General features: G+C 43.9%; 1 protein-coding gene across 2 annotated transcripts in view; it reads left to right on the forward strand.

Annotated features, from left to right (window-relative positions):
- LOC309700971 (Krueppel-like factor 7) overlaps positions 1-17,760 on the forward strand; it is a 54,250-nt gene that overhangs the window by 23,044 nt on the left and 13,446 nt on the right. For both annotated transcript variants that reach the window (XM_082524906.1, XM_082524907.1), the window contains exon 3: positions 9,517-10,144. In XM_082524906.1, coding sequence (XP_082381032.1) covers positions 9,517-10,144 — 628 coding nt within the window. The remainder of the gene's footprint in view (positions 1-9,516; positions 10,145-17,760) is intronic.

The following is a 17,760-nucleotide window of genomic DNA, read 5'->3' on the forward strand; positions in this document are numbered from 1 at the left end:
CCTATAAACAGCTTCGAGTGGCCATTGTGCCTATTAGTGCGCCCATCCAAACAAAAATTGACTGCATATAAAGGAGGTGTCAGGTTAACAACCAAATGTGCATTATTCCCTCAAACCCTGTCAGCAAATTGTGATTTAACAACTGGCAGTGTCTGTTATCAGCTCGAAGCCCACACTGTGTAAAGCCGCCTCGAGCTGCTGCGTTGCCAGGTTTTGACGGCGGCTCTGATTATTACTGTGAGGCTAATGTCGCCTGATAAGGCAGTGTGTGTAATTAAGCTGTTTCCGTAGTGTGTTATCGAAGCTAGGTGAGGCTCGGCTGCCTGGAGAGATGGAGCTGTTAGTCAGTGAGGAAGAGGAGGACGCCTGTCTCCTGTCTGTGGCATTTAAAGCTTCCTGTCCTTCTCTCCCCTGTTTTTCCTCCCTTACTCCAATCTGCAGCCTTTTATTTCCTTTTTTTGTTGCATACACCACCCTGTACCTCATCTTCAACTTAACCTAAATCAAAACCTGCTCATCTTCCACACACTGAGGCCTGTTTCTTCATCTCTCACTTGTCTGTCATATGTGTCTCGTCTCACCGATTTAACTCGGTTTCTCCTCCTTCAGCTCCTTCTCTTTGTGTCTCTTCTCCCTGCTTCGCTGCTCGGCAGCCCCTGCCGGGGCATCGGGAGCTCTAAGATCCCTCCCGGCCAAACACCGCACCCCCTGCTGCTCTCTCCACTGAGAATAACGCAGCAGCATGAGGGCGCTCCGCTATTCAGATCAGCATAGAGGAAAATGAGGCGTTATCTCCCACCTGTCTCCCCCACATCCACCCCCTCCATCCTTCCCCTCCTTCTGGCCCTGTAGGCAGGTTACCCGCTCATATGGGATCTGCCGATGACGCGATGCTTCTCTCCAAGGAGTCTAGAATCTGGGGGCCAGCTTTCTTAAGTGTGCAAGGAGCAAACCCTGAAGGGGAGCTTAGTCGGGAGGGCATGCTTTTTTGGAGATTTTATGTGTGTGTGTGTATATGGGTGAGATGGGGTTGGCGAGGGGGGCGGGTGAGTATTGCTCAGTGAAGCTATAGATTACCGTCTCTGTCAGCTGCGACGGCCACTGCTGATGAGCTCCTGCATGGTATCATTTGGTATCGATTAGCAAACACACACACACACACAAATGCACAAAAGCTTTTGGCGAGATGGCCGCCGCCTCGGGCTACTGGTCATTTAGCTGTCACCTCAAAGTGATGGTTTGGCCCGGCTCACCAGATCAATGCGAGACACAGACCTTATAACACACTTTGGGCAGGAAAACACACACATAGCGCACAGACACACTCTCAGACATGCTCTCCGAATCGAGTGCCCGCCCAAACGTTTACTTCGATACAAGTGGGAGTCGTGTTTCTGGATTACAGATAACAAGATTTAAAAAAACAAAAAAAAACAACTGTCCTAAAATGAAATCCAAAGAAAAAGAAATAAAGGATAAGACAATCTGGTTACTTGGTCGGCTGCAGGCAAGATGTGAAAGCTGATATGATTGTTACCTACCTGTAGGGTAACGCTGTGATTAATTTCTCAGAGGGATTTTAATCACAGCCGATATCGCAGCGTTATTGCATTCACGCCCCGTGAAAAGAGGCCGAGGCCGCCCCATTTTCTGTGACCAATGACATTGTGTGATTTAAACAAAAGCATACAAGAGGCAATAAACAGACTGTCACTTGGATGCGACGCAACAAAAGGCAGAGAGAAGCAAAGCCGCATGTTAATACATGAATGTTACTGGCTTTTAAAATGAGTAATCAAACTCCTGCTACATATGAAATTGGCCAAAACAAATAATCAATGTGTCATGTTGATGACAAAGAGATTTCTTTAGGGGGGGGGGGGGGTGACAAACAAAAGCGCATTCTGTGCAACCTCTATTTTGTTCTTCTGAAAGCTTCAAAAGTCAGCACGGCTAATGTATGCACCCATCTAAAGACATCACTCACGTCTGTGCTGTAAATATTGTAACAGCTTAGTTTTGTTTAACAGAAAAACTGAAAATAGAGGAAAACATACAGACTGTTTTCTATCTAAAGATAAAGATTGCTCTCAATCCAAGAAAAATTAGCCAGGGGAGAAGTACCAATATTTGCAGGTCCTCTAATGCCACTTGAGGCTGGCTGAGTCAGTACTCCTACAGCTCAATAGTAAAGTTGCAGAAAATCCTGTTCATATTCTCCATAGGGATTTTGATTATGAGACATAATGTTGTAACCATCCAAAGTTGGCTCACTGCGGAATCCCAAGTCTGTCTGATATCATCTTTATTTTACCAAAAAACTTGTTTTATCCACAATAACATGGAAAGAACTACTCTACCCACAGTCCAAAACTGAAACAGCAATGTTTCTGATTGATGGAGGTCCCTGTACCACGGAAATGTTTAAACCCTAAATTACAGTGTGAAACTTCACAAAGCACCTGAGCGGTGATTGCAGTCAGGAACTAAACACTGGGCCATACCTTCTATACACAGACAAACTTTATAATATGCTGTAATCTGTTGTTATACAACACTATTATTAATCCTAGAAAAGCAACAGTAGTGGAAAGAATTGGTTGTCATCCATATTGGACATGATACAACCATTGGTTGCTAGGGGAAAATGTGTATTATTGTAGTGGTATGTGGATGTTTCTGACTGTTGTTGGATAAACTGGTTGCAAAGATGGTGTTGCACCTAAATCCCTGGTGGCCCCATGATCGGAAGGTCGGTGGTTCAAATCCACTGAACAGCTACCCTGCAGTACCCCTGAGCAAGGTACTGTCCCCACACACTGCTCCCCGGGCGCCCAATGACTGCCCACTGCTTCACTGAGTGAATGGGTTAAATGCAGAGAGGAATTTCCCCAAGGGGATCAATAAAGTATACTTTCTTCTTCTAAAACCTCCTGGTGGTTGCTTTGGTTGCTGGCAGGTTGCCACAGTTGCCTGTTGATTTTTATATTTTTCAGTCTGGGCGGTGTAACACACTTGATCCTGCATTGCCACCATAGTTGTCACACATCCAAAATGATGGACGAGTTAACATCAAGTGGTTAGTGGTCACGTGTCTCTAAATCTCAATAAACAGCCAATTTAACAGTAGAAATTAAAAGCTTGTTACAAGAAGACATTTTGGGTTTTGTTTCTGATTTCTTCTTTCGTAACAGCAACACAGGATCTAAACTTTTCAATTAGTCACCAGCTTTAGGTTAAAGTTTTGCTTTTTTGTAACATGAATTCAGACACGAGCAGTGGTAGCCACTAACTGTCTGCTAGGCGTCATGGCAGCTAATTCATGTCACTAAACTGCACCTCTTAACGATATTTGTGGCGTCATCTAACAAAGAATATTGCTATAACAGCCTATCTGAGTCTGTAAGAGGTCTGTTTGTGCATTCACACAATAAGCTAACTAAGCTAGTTAGCCTAAGCTGGTAACTTGGCACGATATCCTCCTAGTTAAACATTGTGGAACATATAAAACTTCAGTACTAATGTTATTCCAGAAACCAGCAAGTCGCATCATAGTGGCTACATAGATCTTTTACATACAGTGCTGCCAGATTGCCTGGTTGTTTACAAATTAGCCTATGCTAAGCTAAATTAACCAGCTGTTTGCTCTAGCTTTTATATTTTCATTTCTTTTCATATAGCTAAAGGCAAAAATCAAAGAAATGCCAAAGTTTTATGTCAGTATAAATATCAAACTGCTATATTAGTTTATCATTACAAATATCTTTGCTTAAGATGTTTTCGTAGCATTAAATTTAAGTTTTGTTTTTGTTTTTTTATGACAGTCAGACTTCACAGTGTGTGAAATCTCTAGCCACTACCGAGACTTTAATTCTCAGGAAAACTAAATATCCATGCAACACTGCAAAGAAGGTGCTGCAGGGAATGATGGGTCATCTCTGAAAAGATGTGACAGCATCCCCCCCCACTCTCACAGCCTCAGTGTATTTAACAATAGTTCAGCATCACCCCTCCTGCTCAGGACCTCCTTATAGCCCTGCCCTTTTCAACCCTGCTAGCATCAGCTCTGAATATTATTCATAGCACCTTGTCTCTATCAAGGCATCTGTAAAAACTAAACACGATCATCCTAAAATTAATGAGCCATATCCACCCCATTACATTTATCTGTTTAGTGGTGTTTTGGGCCTTCCTTTAGGGCATTATGCATGCTCGTCTGTTCATATTTATAACCCAGGCTTTTTATTAGCAGCGTAGTGGGGTGCTAACAGTTGGGAGGCAGCATGCGCTTTGATGGTGATGGCAGGCGGCTCAGCGCAGGCCAAATGTGAAGGGAGGTGATGGAGAGAGAGAGGATCAGCTGCCAGGCCAAGGGCCCCCATGGAAGAGGGGAGGAGTGAGAGCGAGACAGGGAGGAGGAGAAATGAGAAAAGTCAAAGTGTGAAGAGTGCAAGTGAGTGAATCGGGCCTGGTTCACAGCTCTCAGCCCACTCGACTTTGTGAAAGGCGTGTGAGTCTTGTGATCAGCGAATATTTATCACACCTGCTGTATTTTAAGCCTCACTAAGCAGAGGTGTGTTGTGCACGTGTGATTTCAGAGTGTGGCTCAGTAAAACAAAAGGCAGCAAAGGAGGAGGAGGAAAGGCAGTTTAGTTCAGTTGATATGAGCTTGATCAAAAAAATTTACATGAAACCAGCTTCATGATATTTTTATTTATATTTTTGTGCCTGAGCTTTGTGACTTTGGAAGCTGAAATGTATTTTCTCGTGGACCGTTAAATAAGATAACTGTTAGATAAATAGGAAATCTCACGAGTAGAAACTCATGCAGCATGGAGAAAAGACGCATGTCTGATGGAAACTTGGTCCATGTGTCGCTGAACCTTTTTAAAATGTTTCTGTGCTAAATGATCTGATAAAAAGGAAGTTCTTTTCAGCATAGACAATCTTTTGTTTCTTGTAAAGGTTATTTTGAGCATTCTGAAGCCACAGCATGAAATTAACCAGAGCTGTGCTCAAATTGCAAACGATGGTGAGAAAAACAAAAAAAATGGCTAGAACAGCCATAGTAATACAAAATTTAATGTAAGAAAACCCTAGAAAACTCACATCATCTCAGTTTTTGAGATGATGATTTTCTTTATTAAGGAATAAAAGTTATCCAAACCTACTTGGCCCTGTGTGAAAAGGTAATTGTCCTTTTACACTAATAACTGGTCGGGCCATACTTGACAGCAAGACCTGCAATCAAGCGTTTGTGATAACTGGCAATGAGTCTTTCAAATCACTGTGCAGGAATTTGGTTCACTCTTCTTTGCAGAATTGGTTTAATTCAGACACTTTGGAGGATTTTCCAGCATGAACGGCCAAAACATTTCAGTCTGAAAAGTCCAGACTTTGACTCGGCCACTCTAAAGCCTTCATTTTTTTTTTTTTTTTTTGAGTCATTCTGAGGTGGACTCACTGCTGTGTTTCTGATCATTGTCCTGCTGCATAACCCAAGTGCTCTTGAGGTTCAGGCCATGAACTGATGGCCGGACATCCTCCTTCAGAGCAGAAGTCATGGTTCCATCAATTACAACAAGTCGTCCTGAAGCAGCAAAGCAGCCCCATCACACTACCACCACCATGTTTGACTGTTGCTGTGATGTTCTTTTTATGAAATGCTGTTACTTTTATGTCAGATGTAACGGCACTTAAACCTTCCAGAAAGTTCAGCTTTTGTCTCGTCAGTCCACAGAATATTTTCCCAAAAGTCTCGGGAATCATCAAGATGTTTTTGGCAAATGTGAGACGAGCCTTTGTGATCCTTTCTGTCAGCAGAGGTTTTCTCCTTGAACTCTCTCATGGATGCCATTTTTACCCAGTCTCTTTCTTATTGTGGAATCATGAACTCTGACCTTAACTGAGACAAGTGAGGCCTGCAGCTGTAAAAACCCTTAGAAGTGGCTTTGTAACCCTTTTCAGACTGATAGATGTCAATGACTTTGTTTCTCTCCTGTTCTTGAGTTTCTTTAGATCGTGGTGTGTTAGCTTTTTTCCCCCTAATAATGCTAACAACATCTACATACATAATACAAACAAACCTTTTTGTCACTTTTGGAATCCCAAACAATTTATCACCATGTTCATTACCTTGTTCGCTAATTCCTTTTTGGTTTGGTTAGCATGGTGCTGCAGTGATTTGCACTTCGCCTTACAATAAGAGGTTTTACACTCAAGTCCACCGCCTGCCTGGGACATTTTTGTATGGAGTTTGCATGTTATCCCTGGGTACTCTGCCTTCTTACAAATGTTCAAAGACATCCATGTTAGGTAATTATTGAAGTAGTGTTAGTGGAGACCTGTACAGGGTGTACTAGACCCTCCCAAAGACCTTGAACTAGGTAAAGGAAATTAATCGATAAACTAAATATGATTAAAGATAATATATAAAATTAATTAATTAAATCTGATTGATAATGAACAAAATTCCTCCTAAAGTTGGTCAGTGTATCTTTCTTTTGGAACATCCAGGAGCAAATGCTGCAGATGACTAGTTGATTCAAATCGAGGCTATTTTTAATGTGAAGCAACATTGCTAATGACTACACCACCGTGCATGTAGATCTACTGTGTACAAATGGCATCCACGATTTTTTCTCTTTAAATACAGAATACAACAGAAAAAAGAAAAACAACAAATGAAAAAATACATGGATGTCTGGAGTTGCTGGGAAGTCACCCAACCACCCGCTTGAAGGAGGAGGAGGAGGTAGAGGAGGAGGCGGGGCTGCTGGAACGGCCATTGGATTGTCTCAGCTTATCTTGGCTCGCATGAAGGAATCATCCCGAAAGCCTTTTAGGAAACGGACCCTGGCTTTGTGCAGAGCCAATTGATGCCGACTCTCCAGATCGGCGTTTGTCCAAATGGAGTCGAGGCGGGCCATGAGTGTTCCTTTATCCTGGCTGTTGTGGGATGCTTTGGCTCTTGATTTCACACACACAGATGCCAATTGCACATTCACTTCAGGCCACAACAGCAACGAGCAGTTTATGCACGTGCGTAGGTGTTCACACAAACACCCGTACAAGAGCTGCATGATTACACACACGGTAGCGCAATTATACACACGCGCACTTGCAATAATTACGCGTGCACGCACACACACACACACACGCACACACAAGACACTGGCATAATTACATGCGGCCACATACATACACCCACACCACTTCACAGAGGAACTGCTGATCAACTGCATGACCTTCTCTCTAACAATGTTAATGTCACCACCTGGGGGAGGTTGGAGGGTGGGGGGGGGCTTGATGGAGTGATTGGAGTGAAGAAAGACAGATTCAAAGAAAGAGCCCACGATAAGCTTGTATTGCCCATCACCGCCTCACCTGGGGCCCGCTTTCATCCTCCGTGCAAGGGTTAGCGTCTTCCCATTCTGTGCACACACACCTTATACATGCAGGCATGCACACGCATGCAACGCTGGAGTACACCCCCGGCACCTCGCCGTGGGTCGTAACCGAACATTTATCGTGCGTGAACCCTCCCCTACGTGCTTGCGTGCAAGAGGCCTGTGCCTCGCCCGCTGACAGGATCCTGTTACGGCAAATGTCACACTCCCAAAAAGGATTCACCCCCCCATGGAGAAAATGAAGTCAAGACCTTCGCTCACACTGTGTCACTCTCCCACCTTGTCCCCCCACCATCACTCTCCTTCAGTCTCCTTTTTCCTCCTCTTCTTCTTCTTTTTCTTCTTCACCTTCCTCAGCCCCGCTCTCCACTTATCCATTTCTATCCTCTTTTCCGCTCCCTTGAACTATCGCTGCCTCGCACACACTCACCTTGGTTTGCAGTCCTCAGCATTTTGCCGAATAAAGTACCTTTTAACTGGATGGTTTTTAGCGGATAATTAGTCCTCACCTTGGGAAAGGAAGGGACAACAATGCAGGAGGAAAAAAAGAAAAGTAAAAAGAAAAGCAGGTTGATTTTTTGGGTGGGGGGGGCAATCGGTGGATGGGCTGAAGGTGTTAGAGGCCATGCTGTAAACAGAGCAGGGTTGCGTTTTTTCTATAGCTCACTGACCGACAGGTGCTTCTCCCGTCACATTTCGACAGCTTCAATATTAAATTCGCTCCCAAAGAGAGAGAGAGAGAGAACAGCGAGTGGGACGTCTCCCTTCTCGTTCAGCGGAGCCATCAACGGCAAAGACCTCTCAGACGGCGCATGAAAGAACGTATTTTTTTAAAGCCATCACCAGGTAAAAAAAACCCCAGCAAAAACAACATGTAGGCGTACAGTCTAGGGAGGAGACACGGTGCATTATCTTCACTTCTCGCTGTAGATGTGGTCCAGAGCAGCTTTTTAATTTGATGTCAGTATGCAAATACTGTAAGCAGTCAAGAACAAAAAAAACCCCAACAACTCCAAATCTCTTTTTGTTCCTGGAAGAAAATGACTTAAAGGAGAAATCCCTCGGCAACACACCCACCCCTCCACCTCACCTTCGAAACAGGAGAAGAAAACGTGCAGTTTTATTTTTAGAAGGTGCAAACAAGGAAAGGGGTGGTGATGGTGGGGTGGGTGCTGCTGTAAGATTGTAAATGTCTCTGATGTGTTCAGTCTGCACAACCTTATTCCTGATAATGGAACTAGCTGCTCTGTCTGTCAGTGCCTATTTACACACAAATGAAGTGGCGAGTTGCACGCGCCCAGTGGAGCTGCTAGCCTCCATCTCAGCTGTCAAAACGGGTTAGTGGCTACAAGCAAAACACAACGATCCCTCGGATCAAACTGTGGCCGGCCATTCAAATGTAATAGCTTCATCCTTGGACATGGAGCGTCTCTTTCCTCCCCCCTACTCCCCAACCCCACCGTCGCACGCTCGCTCTGCCTCCTAGAACCTTGCCGGCTTGTTGGAAAGTAATAGACTTCTCAGGATGCCAGTTCGCACAAATCTGGGATGCAGCCTTTTAGTTGCCCTCCGCGGGGAGAGGTGTTTGGAGTAATAGGGATGAAGCGGACCATAACTACAGCTGAATAAATCTTCCTATCTTGGCTCAGTGGAAGCCTGTGTGCACATGGTTTGTCAAAGCTCCATAAAATGTTGTTTGATAGGAGTTCTGTACAGTTTAGGAGTTCTCCTCCTGCTTTCCCCGTTGCCTCCTCTTTTTTCTTTTTTCTCCTCCCGTGCTACAGCGGTTGCAATCAATCAGTGTTTAATCAGCCGTCTTGCTGGAGTTGCCAGGTAATCCTGGCTGTCTTGGTGGCTATCTGTGTTTGTGTGTGTGAGTGTGTGTGTGACAGCTGGCAGAGCTGCTCTGTTGCCTGTGTGGGTGAGTGGATGGCACCATGCAGGTTTTTCTCTGCACAGCATGTAAAGGCATATCGGATGATCTGATGGGCTGTTGAAATTGTCAAGTGGGATTTGAGAGCGAGGGTGTGCAAATGACCGAATGTGTGAATTTGCCTGGGTTAAATCTAAACCGAGTGTTTTTTCTCCCGCTTTTTCCCTCCTGTAGACCTGCCTGGAATTGGAGCGCTATCTGCAGACAGAGCCCAAGCGTTTGTCGGAGCTCTTTGACCAAGACTTGGATGGCCTCCTAACTCCAGCCTACATGAAGGAGGATGGAGAGGAGGAGCTGTCAGACACCCTGCTCCCCAGCCTGCCGAGCCTCCCAGAACCACCGAGCCCACCTCCGGTGATCCTTTGCCCTACTCGAAAGAACTTCCCTTCCCCTGGCGCTGTGAGGAGAGACCTCAAACCCAAAGGACAAGGGCTGGAAAATGTAGAGGGCATGGAAGGGGTCCACCAGGCTCAGCTGAGTGCCGTCACCTCCCTGACACCTCCGTCATCGCCAGAACTCGGCCGACACCTCGTCAAACCCAACCAGACGCTGACGGCCTCGGCTGATGGGACACTCACCTTGAAGCTGGTAGCCAGGAAGGTGGGGCTTAGCGCAGCCAGGTTGGTGGCGGGGCACACGCTTCCTGTCCAGGTGAAAGATGAAGATGAGGGGGCTGCATGTGTGATCGGGGTTGGAGAGCTACCAGAAAACAAGAAGAGGATTCACCGCTGCCAATTCAATGGTTGCAGAAAGGTGTACACCAAGAGCTCCCACCTAAAGGCCCATCAGAGGACACATACAGGTAGGAAGTCTTCTTCTTCTTCTCTTTTTATCTGCTCCCTTTAGGGGTCACCCAAGCACATCATATGCCTCCATTTCATTTCTAGCATCCTCCTCCGTCCTTCACTGCATCCACAAATCTTTTTTTTCTTTTGCTCCTGCCTGGCATCTTCATCTTCAGCATCCTTTGTCCAACATATCCATTATCCTCTGCACACGTCCAAACCATCTCATCCTTGAATAAACCTGAACTTTCACTCTGATGTACTAATTTCAAATCTTGTCCATTCTGGTCACTCCCAATATAAATCCTGTCATCTTCAGTTCGGCCTCTGAACCACACTCTCCAAGCCATACATCATAGCAGGTCTCACTACCATCCTGTAAACTGTGCCTTTCACTAGTGCTGCTATGCTTCTGACACAAATCACCCCTGACATGCGTTTACTCTCTAGTGAGTCTCTAGTCCTGCTGACGGTCCCCTGGACAGCAGGTATGGGCAGCAGTCCTTGTCCTCTAGCCTCGGTAAGTTTGGTGCACAGGAGAAGGTTCTTCTTAGAGTCGTCCTCTATCTCGCTGTGGACGTCTAGAGCCACAAAAATGACTAGCCAGCCTTCTGGTATGGAAACATGACACAGGAAGGCCTGAGTCTAGCTGGTTAGTAGCGACTGTACTTTCAAAATAAGAGGACAGAAATGTTCCACAAGTAAATACCTTGCAGATGGCATCACTCATACGCAATTGAATACGTAATGCATACATAGCATATAGCTTACACAGCACAGGGCACAATGTCAGATTCCCACTATTAGAACTACTACAGAAGTATTTATAGTCTTATCATACTGTATGTGAAATTGACACACAATATTAAGTTTTCATTTTCAAATATCTTGTCAATAATGCCAATAAATAGTTACCTTTTAACTCCAATTCTGAATTTGAGCAGAATAGTTGGGGCACTTTTCAGATATGATTTCAGTAAGCCGCTTTCAGCGCGGCAGCTCTGAGGGCGCCTCTACAATCACAGGTAGCCCCTTCATGAACCTGTAATAAAACTGACTGACGCTCATGGTTGGTGACAGGTTAAAAAGGCTCAATCCTGAAGCTAAATGACCGCTGCACGCCGAGCGAGACACAGACAGACACCGAAGATGAAAGAACAGGATTCAAAGAGTATTTTCTTCTTTTTTATAGCACACACTCTGACTCTTTTCTTGTCTTTGGATGAGCACTGAGTTGGTTTTTTTTTTCTTTTGTGTCCGACCATTTTTCTTCTACCGGTGATGTCTCGAAGCCTCGCCCACTCGGGGAGATGCGTTTAATATGTCGGGCAGTTCTGTAACAATCTTCCGGTTTATCACAGTCCGTGCTTCCACCCTCCTGGGTTTTCAAATTTTTAGATAACCTCACTTTGAAATACCGAGTGCAAATCCACCTGCTACACATTCTTGGAACAAAATGCACACAAAACGATAAGGAATGTGCAAGAAGCAGCAGCTCTGTAATCACAGAACAGGGTCTGTGCCTTATTGAAATATCAAAAATGAAAGATAAAAATGTGACGATTTGAGAAAAAGGCAAAAAATCCCCCCAAAAACCACGACTCTTATCCTCACTCTTTCTGCTTAAGTACTTCTCTGAGCCAAACCAGGGTAGGTCCTCCTTGTCAAGGTTCTTCACATGAAGGAAGGGGGGAGGGTTCAGAAGCTATAACTCTCCCGCTCCTCCATCTCAATCCCAAACCACTCAGACCTCTGTCAGGGAGCTGTCCTCTGTCTGAGTAAGTGCGCAGTGATGGATGGATTGACCTGGATAGGCTGCCATTTCCTCGGTTTATTTCAGGCCTTGCCGTCCTCTATGCGTTCTATAAGTCTAGGTCAGTGTTTCTCAATCTGAAGTTGTCAGATTTTGTTTTTACAGGGTTGATAATGGGATAATTTTTAAGAACAAGGGAAATATTTTTCAAATGTAACTTTATATTATAATCCCATGAGGCAGGACATGAGGGATAACCATCTCAGCATTTTCTCCAGTGTGTCAGAGATTGCTGTTATTAACTTGCAGCTTATTTAATAATAATAATAAATTTTATTTATGAGCGCCTTTCAAGTCACCCAAGGACACTTTATAATAGGATAAAACACTTAGTAAAACAATGGGAGAATAAGAACAATAAAACAAAAGCACAAGATAAAATGAACAAACAGTGGATTCACAGTGAATATGCAGATTTGAACAGATGAGTTTTGAGTTGGGATTTAAACTGGGGGAGAGAACCAATGTTTCTTATTTCTGGGGGCAGAGAGTTCCACAGCCTGGGAGCAGAGCAGCTGAAAGCTCTGCTTCCCATGGTGGTGAGGCGGAAGGAAGGTACAGCAAGCTGGATAGAAGAAGAAGATCGAAGTGAACGGTCAGAACAGGTAGTGGTTAACAGGTCAGAAAGGTAAGGAGGAGCGAGGTTATGAATGGCCTTGAAGGTGAGCAGAAGAAGTTTGAATATTATCCGGAATTTCACAGGGAGCCAGTGAAGTTCCTGAAGAACAGGGGTGATGTGCTGGTAGGAGGGGGTTCTGGTGATAATGCGAGCAGCAGAGTTCTGAAGCAGTGGAAGCTTATGGAGGGATTTTTGGGGGAGACCATGCAGAAGAGAATTGCAGTAGTCAATACGGGAGGTAACAAGACTGTGGACAAGAATGGACGTAGACTGGGTGGAAAGAGAAGGAAGCAATCTTAATGCTGCGTAGATGGAAGTAGGCAGAACGGGTGAGATTGTTGATGTGAGATTTATAGGAAAGTGAACTGTCTAGGATGACACCAAGGCTCTTAACCTGAGGAGAAGGGAAAACTGTGGAGTTATCGATGGTGAGTGAGAAATGGTTCGCCTTCAAAAGGTTGGATTTGAGCTCTTCTGTGTGTCTTCTTTTGGTTGGCGAGCTGAGAGCGATGTTATTTTTGTTCGGTCTTTTCTCTTCCCCCCACACTCCGAGAGAGGCGTTCAGCGGTATAATGAGATGGATATTGACATGTGATAGGTAGCCATATAGCTGTTTCCTTATTTATTTTAACCGCGGGAGGTACAGCGAAGCGCGTCCATCATAGTAAATGAAGTTACAGTGACTCAAATTGGATTGGGCTCCCCCGCCTTCTAAATTTATCCACTGCTTGGTTGACAGATCACCAGAGCTGTCCAGCGAAGACGCTACGTGCGACTTGTTTACCAGCTCTGGCTTGCCTCTTTGAAAAGAAGTCATCATCTGAGTGTGAGAGATGATGAAAACATCACACCCTATGTGTTGGAACAAATTTGCACAGACATGCCATCATTGATTCCCCCAGCGTGGTGTGTCTACAACCCTTGTGATTAGACTCCATGCCAACTGGGCCAGCTATGGGGGACCAGAGCCACCAGTGCTGTCCAGTCACAAAATCCATACAGACAAATCACAAAAAGTCTCAATTAAATGAAACTGAAATCCAGAGAGCTGTGTGGAGTAGTTGATATTAAAATGTATGTGAAGGCTGAACCGACCATAGGAATCTGAACATAGTGATGCTACAACATGATGTAAAAGTCTTCAGCCAACGCTCATTTCTTTATATTTTGTTTCTAAGAATTCAGACTTTCTTCTGATGTTTTAAAGTGCTCTTGAACAACAGTTCTCCAGGTTTTCTTTGGACATTGCCTGGTTTTCCACTCATTTTCCATCCACTCCTTGTACCTGACCATTTTCAGAGGAGAGTTTTTTGTTTGTTAAGCCACTTAAAACTGACCTATGACCCATTAAAACATAAAACAAAGCACTGAACCAAAGAGACAAACCACCGTTGTGTCTACGCACAACACACAGCGTAGCAAAAAAACAATTTTAAATTGTAACTTTAGACTCTTTGTTGTTACTTGACTTGCCTGAAAGTCTAAAAGTAAAATCATACCTGGATCCTGGATAGAAAAACACACAGTGGAGCACTATCAGTCATGGATCGGCCTCCCCAGAGCCCGGACCTCAACATTATTGAAGCAGTGTGGGATCATGTTGACAGAGAACAGAACAAAAGGCAGAAACATCCAAAGAAGAGCTTTGAATGTCCTTCAAGAAGCCTGCAGAACTATTCCTGAAGACTACTTAAAGAAAGCTGCCTAAGAGAGTTCAGACTGTGCTGAAGAATAAAGGTGGTCACACCAAATCATGACTTTCAAGCTCATTAAAATTGTATTTCCATGTATGTTTGCACATGTTTCAATACACTGCTGTGCCATTTCCATAGCAGAATTAGGAATGGCTCAAGACTTTGCACAGTACTGTACCGTAATCTGACATCCATACTATATTTTGTGTTTAACTCGGTTAATTAACAGAGTAAATAGCAGAGGGGGCACCTTTATTTGTCTTGTGATATCTTTGAATTTTGAGATGGAGCATTCCAATCCATAGTTACAGTTTAGGTCCAAACCTCTGGAAACTTGAAAAACAAACCTCCAAAAACAGCGGCTGCATGGCTTACTCATTACCAATGTATTAAGAAACATGTCTTAAGCTGTTTTCCCACATTAACTTCAAACAATTTTAGAAGAATTAGTTTGGGATCATTTTGATCCTTTCTCACACGCAGCACACAGCAGGAAATAGTCTGCCTCGGATGCGTTCACACTGTTGGAAGTACTCCGTGTGGTTTAGGCGATAGAGCTGCTCGGGTACAGCGTGTATAGGAGGCAGGACACATGATGAGCAGTGGATTCATCAAACAGACATTACAAAGACGCTGCACTATGGAGCTGCCTGCTTAAAGACCCCTTTCGGGTAATGTCTAGAAAACTTTGGAGCTGCAGTGTCAATCAGCTGACTGTTTGGGAAGTTGTAGAAGGCTGCAGGAGAAGGAGCTCACCTGTCAATCATCTGTGCTGACGCTGTATCGTGTCTGGAGCTAGCTTGGTCCTTCCCCAGTGAATATGTACCTATTTTATGAACCATTTAATAGTTATTAAACCAAGATAACACCCCCATTTTTCACTCTGTTTATATTTATTTATAATGGCACTAAGTTAATATTATGACTTGACCAATCACTTCAACTATAATTGATTTGCCTCTCTTTAACTATTTGTCTAATTGACTAATTGTTGGGAGTGTCTATCATTGCACACCTGAATAGACAAACAGAGAAAAATTAATGTGGCAACCTCTTTTTATCACCCCCCTCTCTACCCTGTAAATTATTAAGAAAAATTTACATTAAAATGATTTAATGACAGTGCCACAACTTCCATATAGCACCATTAAAAACACACTTCCTCCCTTCCCCCATGGAGCCTATCAGTGTCACGTAAGGTGCTTTAACATAAAAGCAGTGAAAAAAGAACATCTGTCTTGTTATTCAAACCGGGAAGGTAGAATGATAAACGGGGAAAATGTCGACTTAAGATGACAAAGGGAGCCACAAAAGCTGAAGAAAGAGGAGAAGAGCGAAGTGGAGTGAAACAAAGAGTAGATGAAGACAGAAGACAGGGATGGGGGAGGTACAGTGGAGCGACCCTCTTCAGAAAAAGACAGCAGTGCCACGGGCTCCCCCATTCACTGAGCCATTATCCTGACAAGTTTAAAGATGTCATTACTCAAATCCTCTTTTTCTTAGTTGTTATTTCCATAAATTACTGACGGAGAAAAGGCAACGATTTAATCTGGAATTAGACGGGCTGAGTTGAAATGACAGTGCCCTGTAGAGCTTTTTGTGAATAGGCTTATGGGAGATAAGGAATGGTACAATTAGATTTTGGGTAGGGTAAAACACGAGGACTGTTGGGTTATTCTGCCTTCGCTCTCTCGCTCTTTCTCCTGTTTCTCATCATTTTCCCTCTCTGGCTCTCTCCTCCTCTCATTCTGTCTCGGTCTTTTAGCCAGTACGCTGTCTCTCTCTGCATGTTCGCCTCTCTATCGGGCTCATATTCTGTCACTCTGCTCTTTTGCCACTTTTAGTTTTTTTTAAAAGGGGGTCTAGGTATATGTATATATATTTTTTTATATTCCTGGACTCTAATTTTGTTCTGATTGGCTGCCTTTTGTAAACAGAAAGCTTGAACAACAGTGAGGCGGGGCTTGTGTGCCTGACGTGACCATATTAGGAGTATCAGCTCTAAGTGACATCATACAAAGGAAAAAGTAGAAAAAACTGTCTGAAAAGGAGCATTTAGAGTAGAAACATGATCAGGTAGAAATGGAGGCTAAAAGCTGGACTCCTCATCACTGCCTTTGTTAGCTTTGTGTTAGCATGCTTGTCTTTGCAGATGCTAGCAAAGAGCTGAAGTTGTGTTAGGAGTGTAACGCGCTTGCTTCTATCCTGGTTACCATCATGCTCTTGTCCTCTAGTCCAACGTCAGACTATTTTTTTTTTCTTTGTACCCGCCTGGTGTGCAAATAACCGAAGAACCTTTGTAACACAAGTAGTGACATGATTTCAGTAATAACTCTACCATATATTTTTGATGTAAGGCTATCTCTGTTATGATTTATTGTGAGAATGATGGCACCTCATTTGGCCTTTACGACCACAAATAGGCTCTTTCCACTCTTATTCTTTTAAAATATTACAATGTGTCTTTGGATATGTGAGAATATTTTTTCAATCAACTACAAAACTAATTTAAAGTGCCTTTTAAAAAAAACCTGCCAGGCACTGTGTTAGAAATGATTAAGCCTTTTATGAAAAAAGGCTTCATCCCATGCTTTCCCATCATCCTCACGTCTCTTACTAACGCACTTCAATTCTCCATTACTTCCTCCATATTTCATCTTTGTCTCTTCCCCTCGCTCATCTCCGAGCCAGCAGTGCTGGTTGCGGGGCTGGCGCCTATAAAGCCGCCTCTCCGAGAGCCTCTGTAATGACCTCTGAGACCCAAATGCCCTGCTTCAGCGTCAGCTAATGGAGGGAATGTAATTAACTTCACCACTGGCACCTGAGAGGCTGGAGAGAACGGGCGCATGGGTGCGTGTGTTTGAGCATTCGGAAGTAACAGATTACGCCTAATGGGATTACGGTGACTCAGGAAACACCCAGTTATCAGATTATGGATGAGAAATATGTGAGCACTCATTTGATTATTTTAAAATAAAAAAGCATTTGTAAAGATGGAGGGAGGAGGGGGTGGGGTATTTTGATTTTATGCATTTCTTCCCTGAAATGAAAAGGGAGAAGTGCCGGTTAATGGTGGATTTTATTAAATCATTCGGAATAAATAATTGTTTTAAAAAGCAGCGCCCAACTGTCCACAATCCTGATTCTTTAAATCATAACAATAATCCACTTAGCTCAATAATCTACATTATACAGGCAAAGTAATCCAAAAGTAACAGAAGGTAATCAGATTATGCTGCTGGGTTCAGGCTAATCCAGTGGATTAGGTTACTAATGGACGTTTAAAACTGTCAATCAGTCGAACTGTATGTTTTTACAAGTAGCATTTCCAGTCCGGTGTCTGTTTGCAGAGGCGAGTGGGTACCTGCTCTACTTCACTGTTTGGGCATCTTGAGAGAGAGCGGAGGAGGGTGGATTTTTTTTCTAAAGGGGGGGGGATGTTGCTAGGCAACGGAGGCAGTGTATCGTTGGAGGAGTCGGTAGCTGAGTGGTTATGTACTGCTGCAG

The sequence above is a fragment of the Aulonocara stuartgranti genome (genome assembly GCF_965226115.1).
Source record: "Aulonocara stuartgranti genome assembly, chromosome: 23".
Lineage (NCBI taxonomy): Eukaryota > Metazoa > Chordata > Actinopteri > Cichliformes > Cichlidae > Aulonocara > Aulonocara stuartgranti.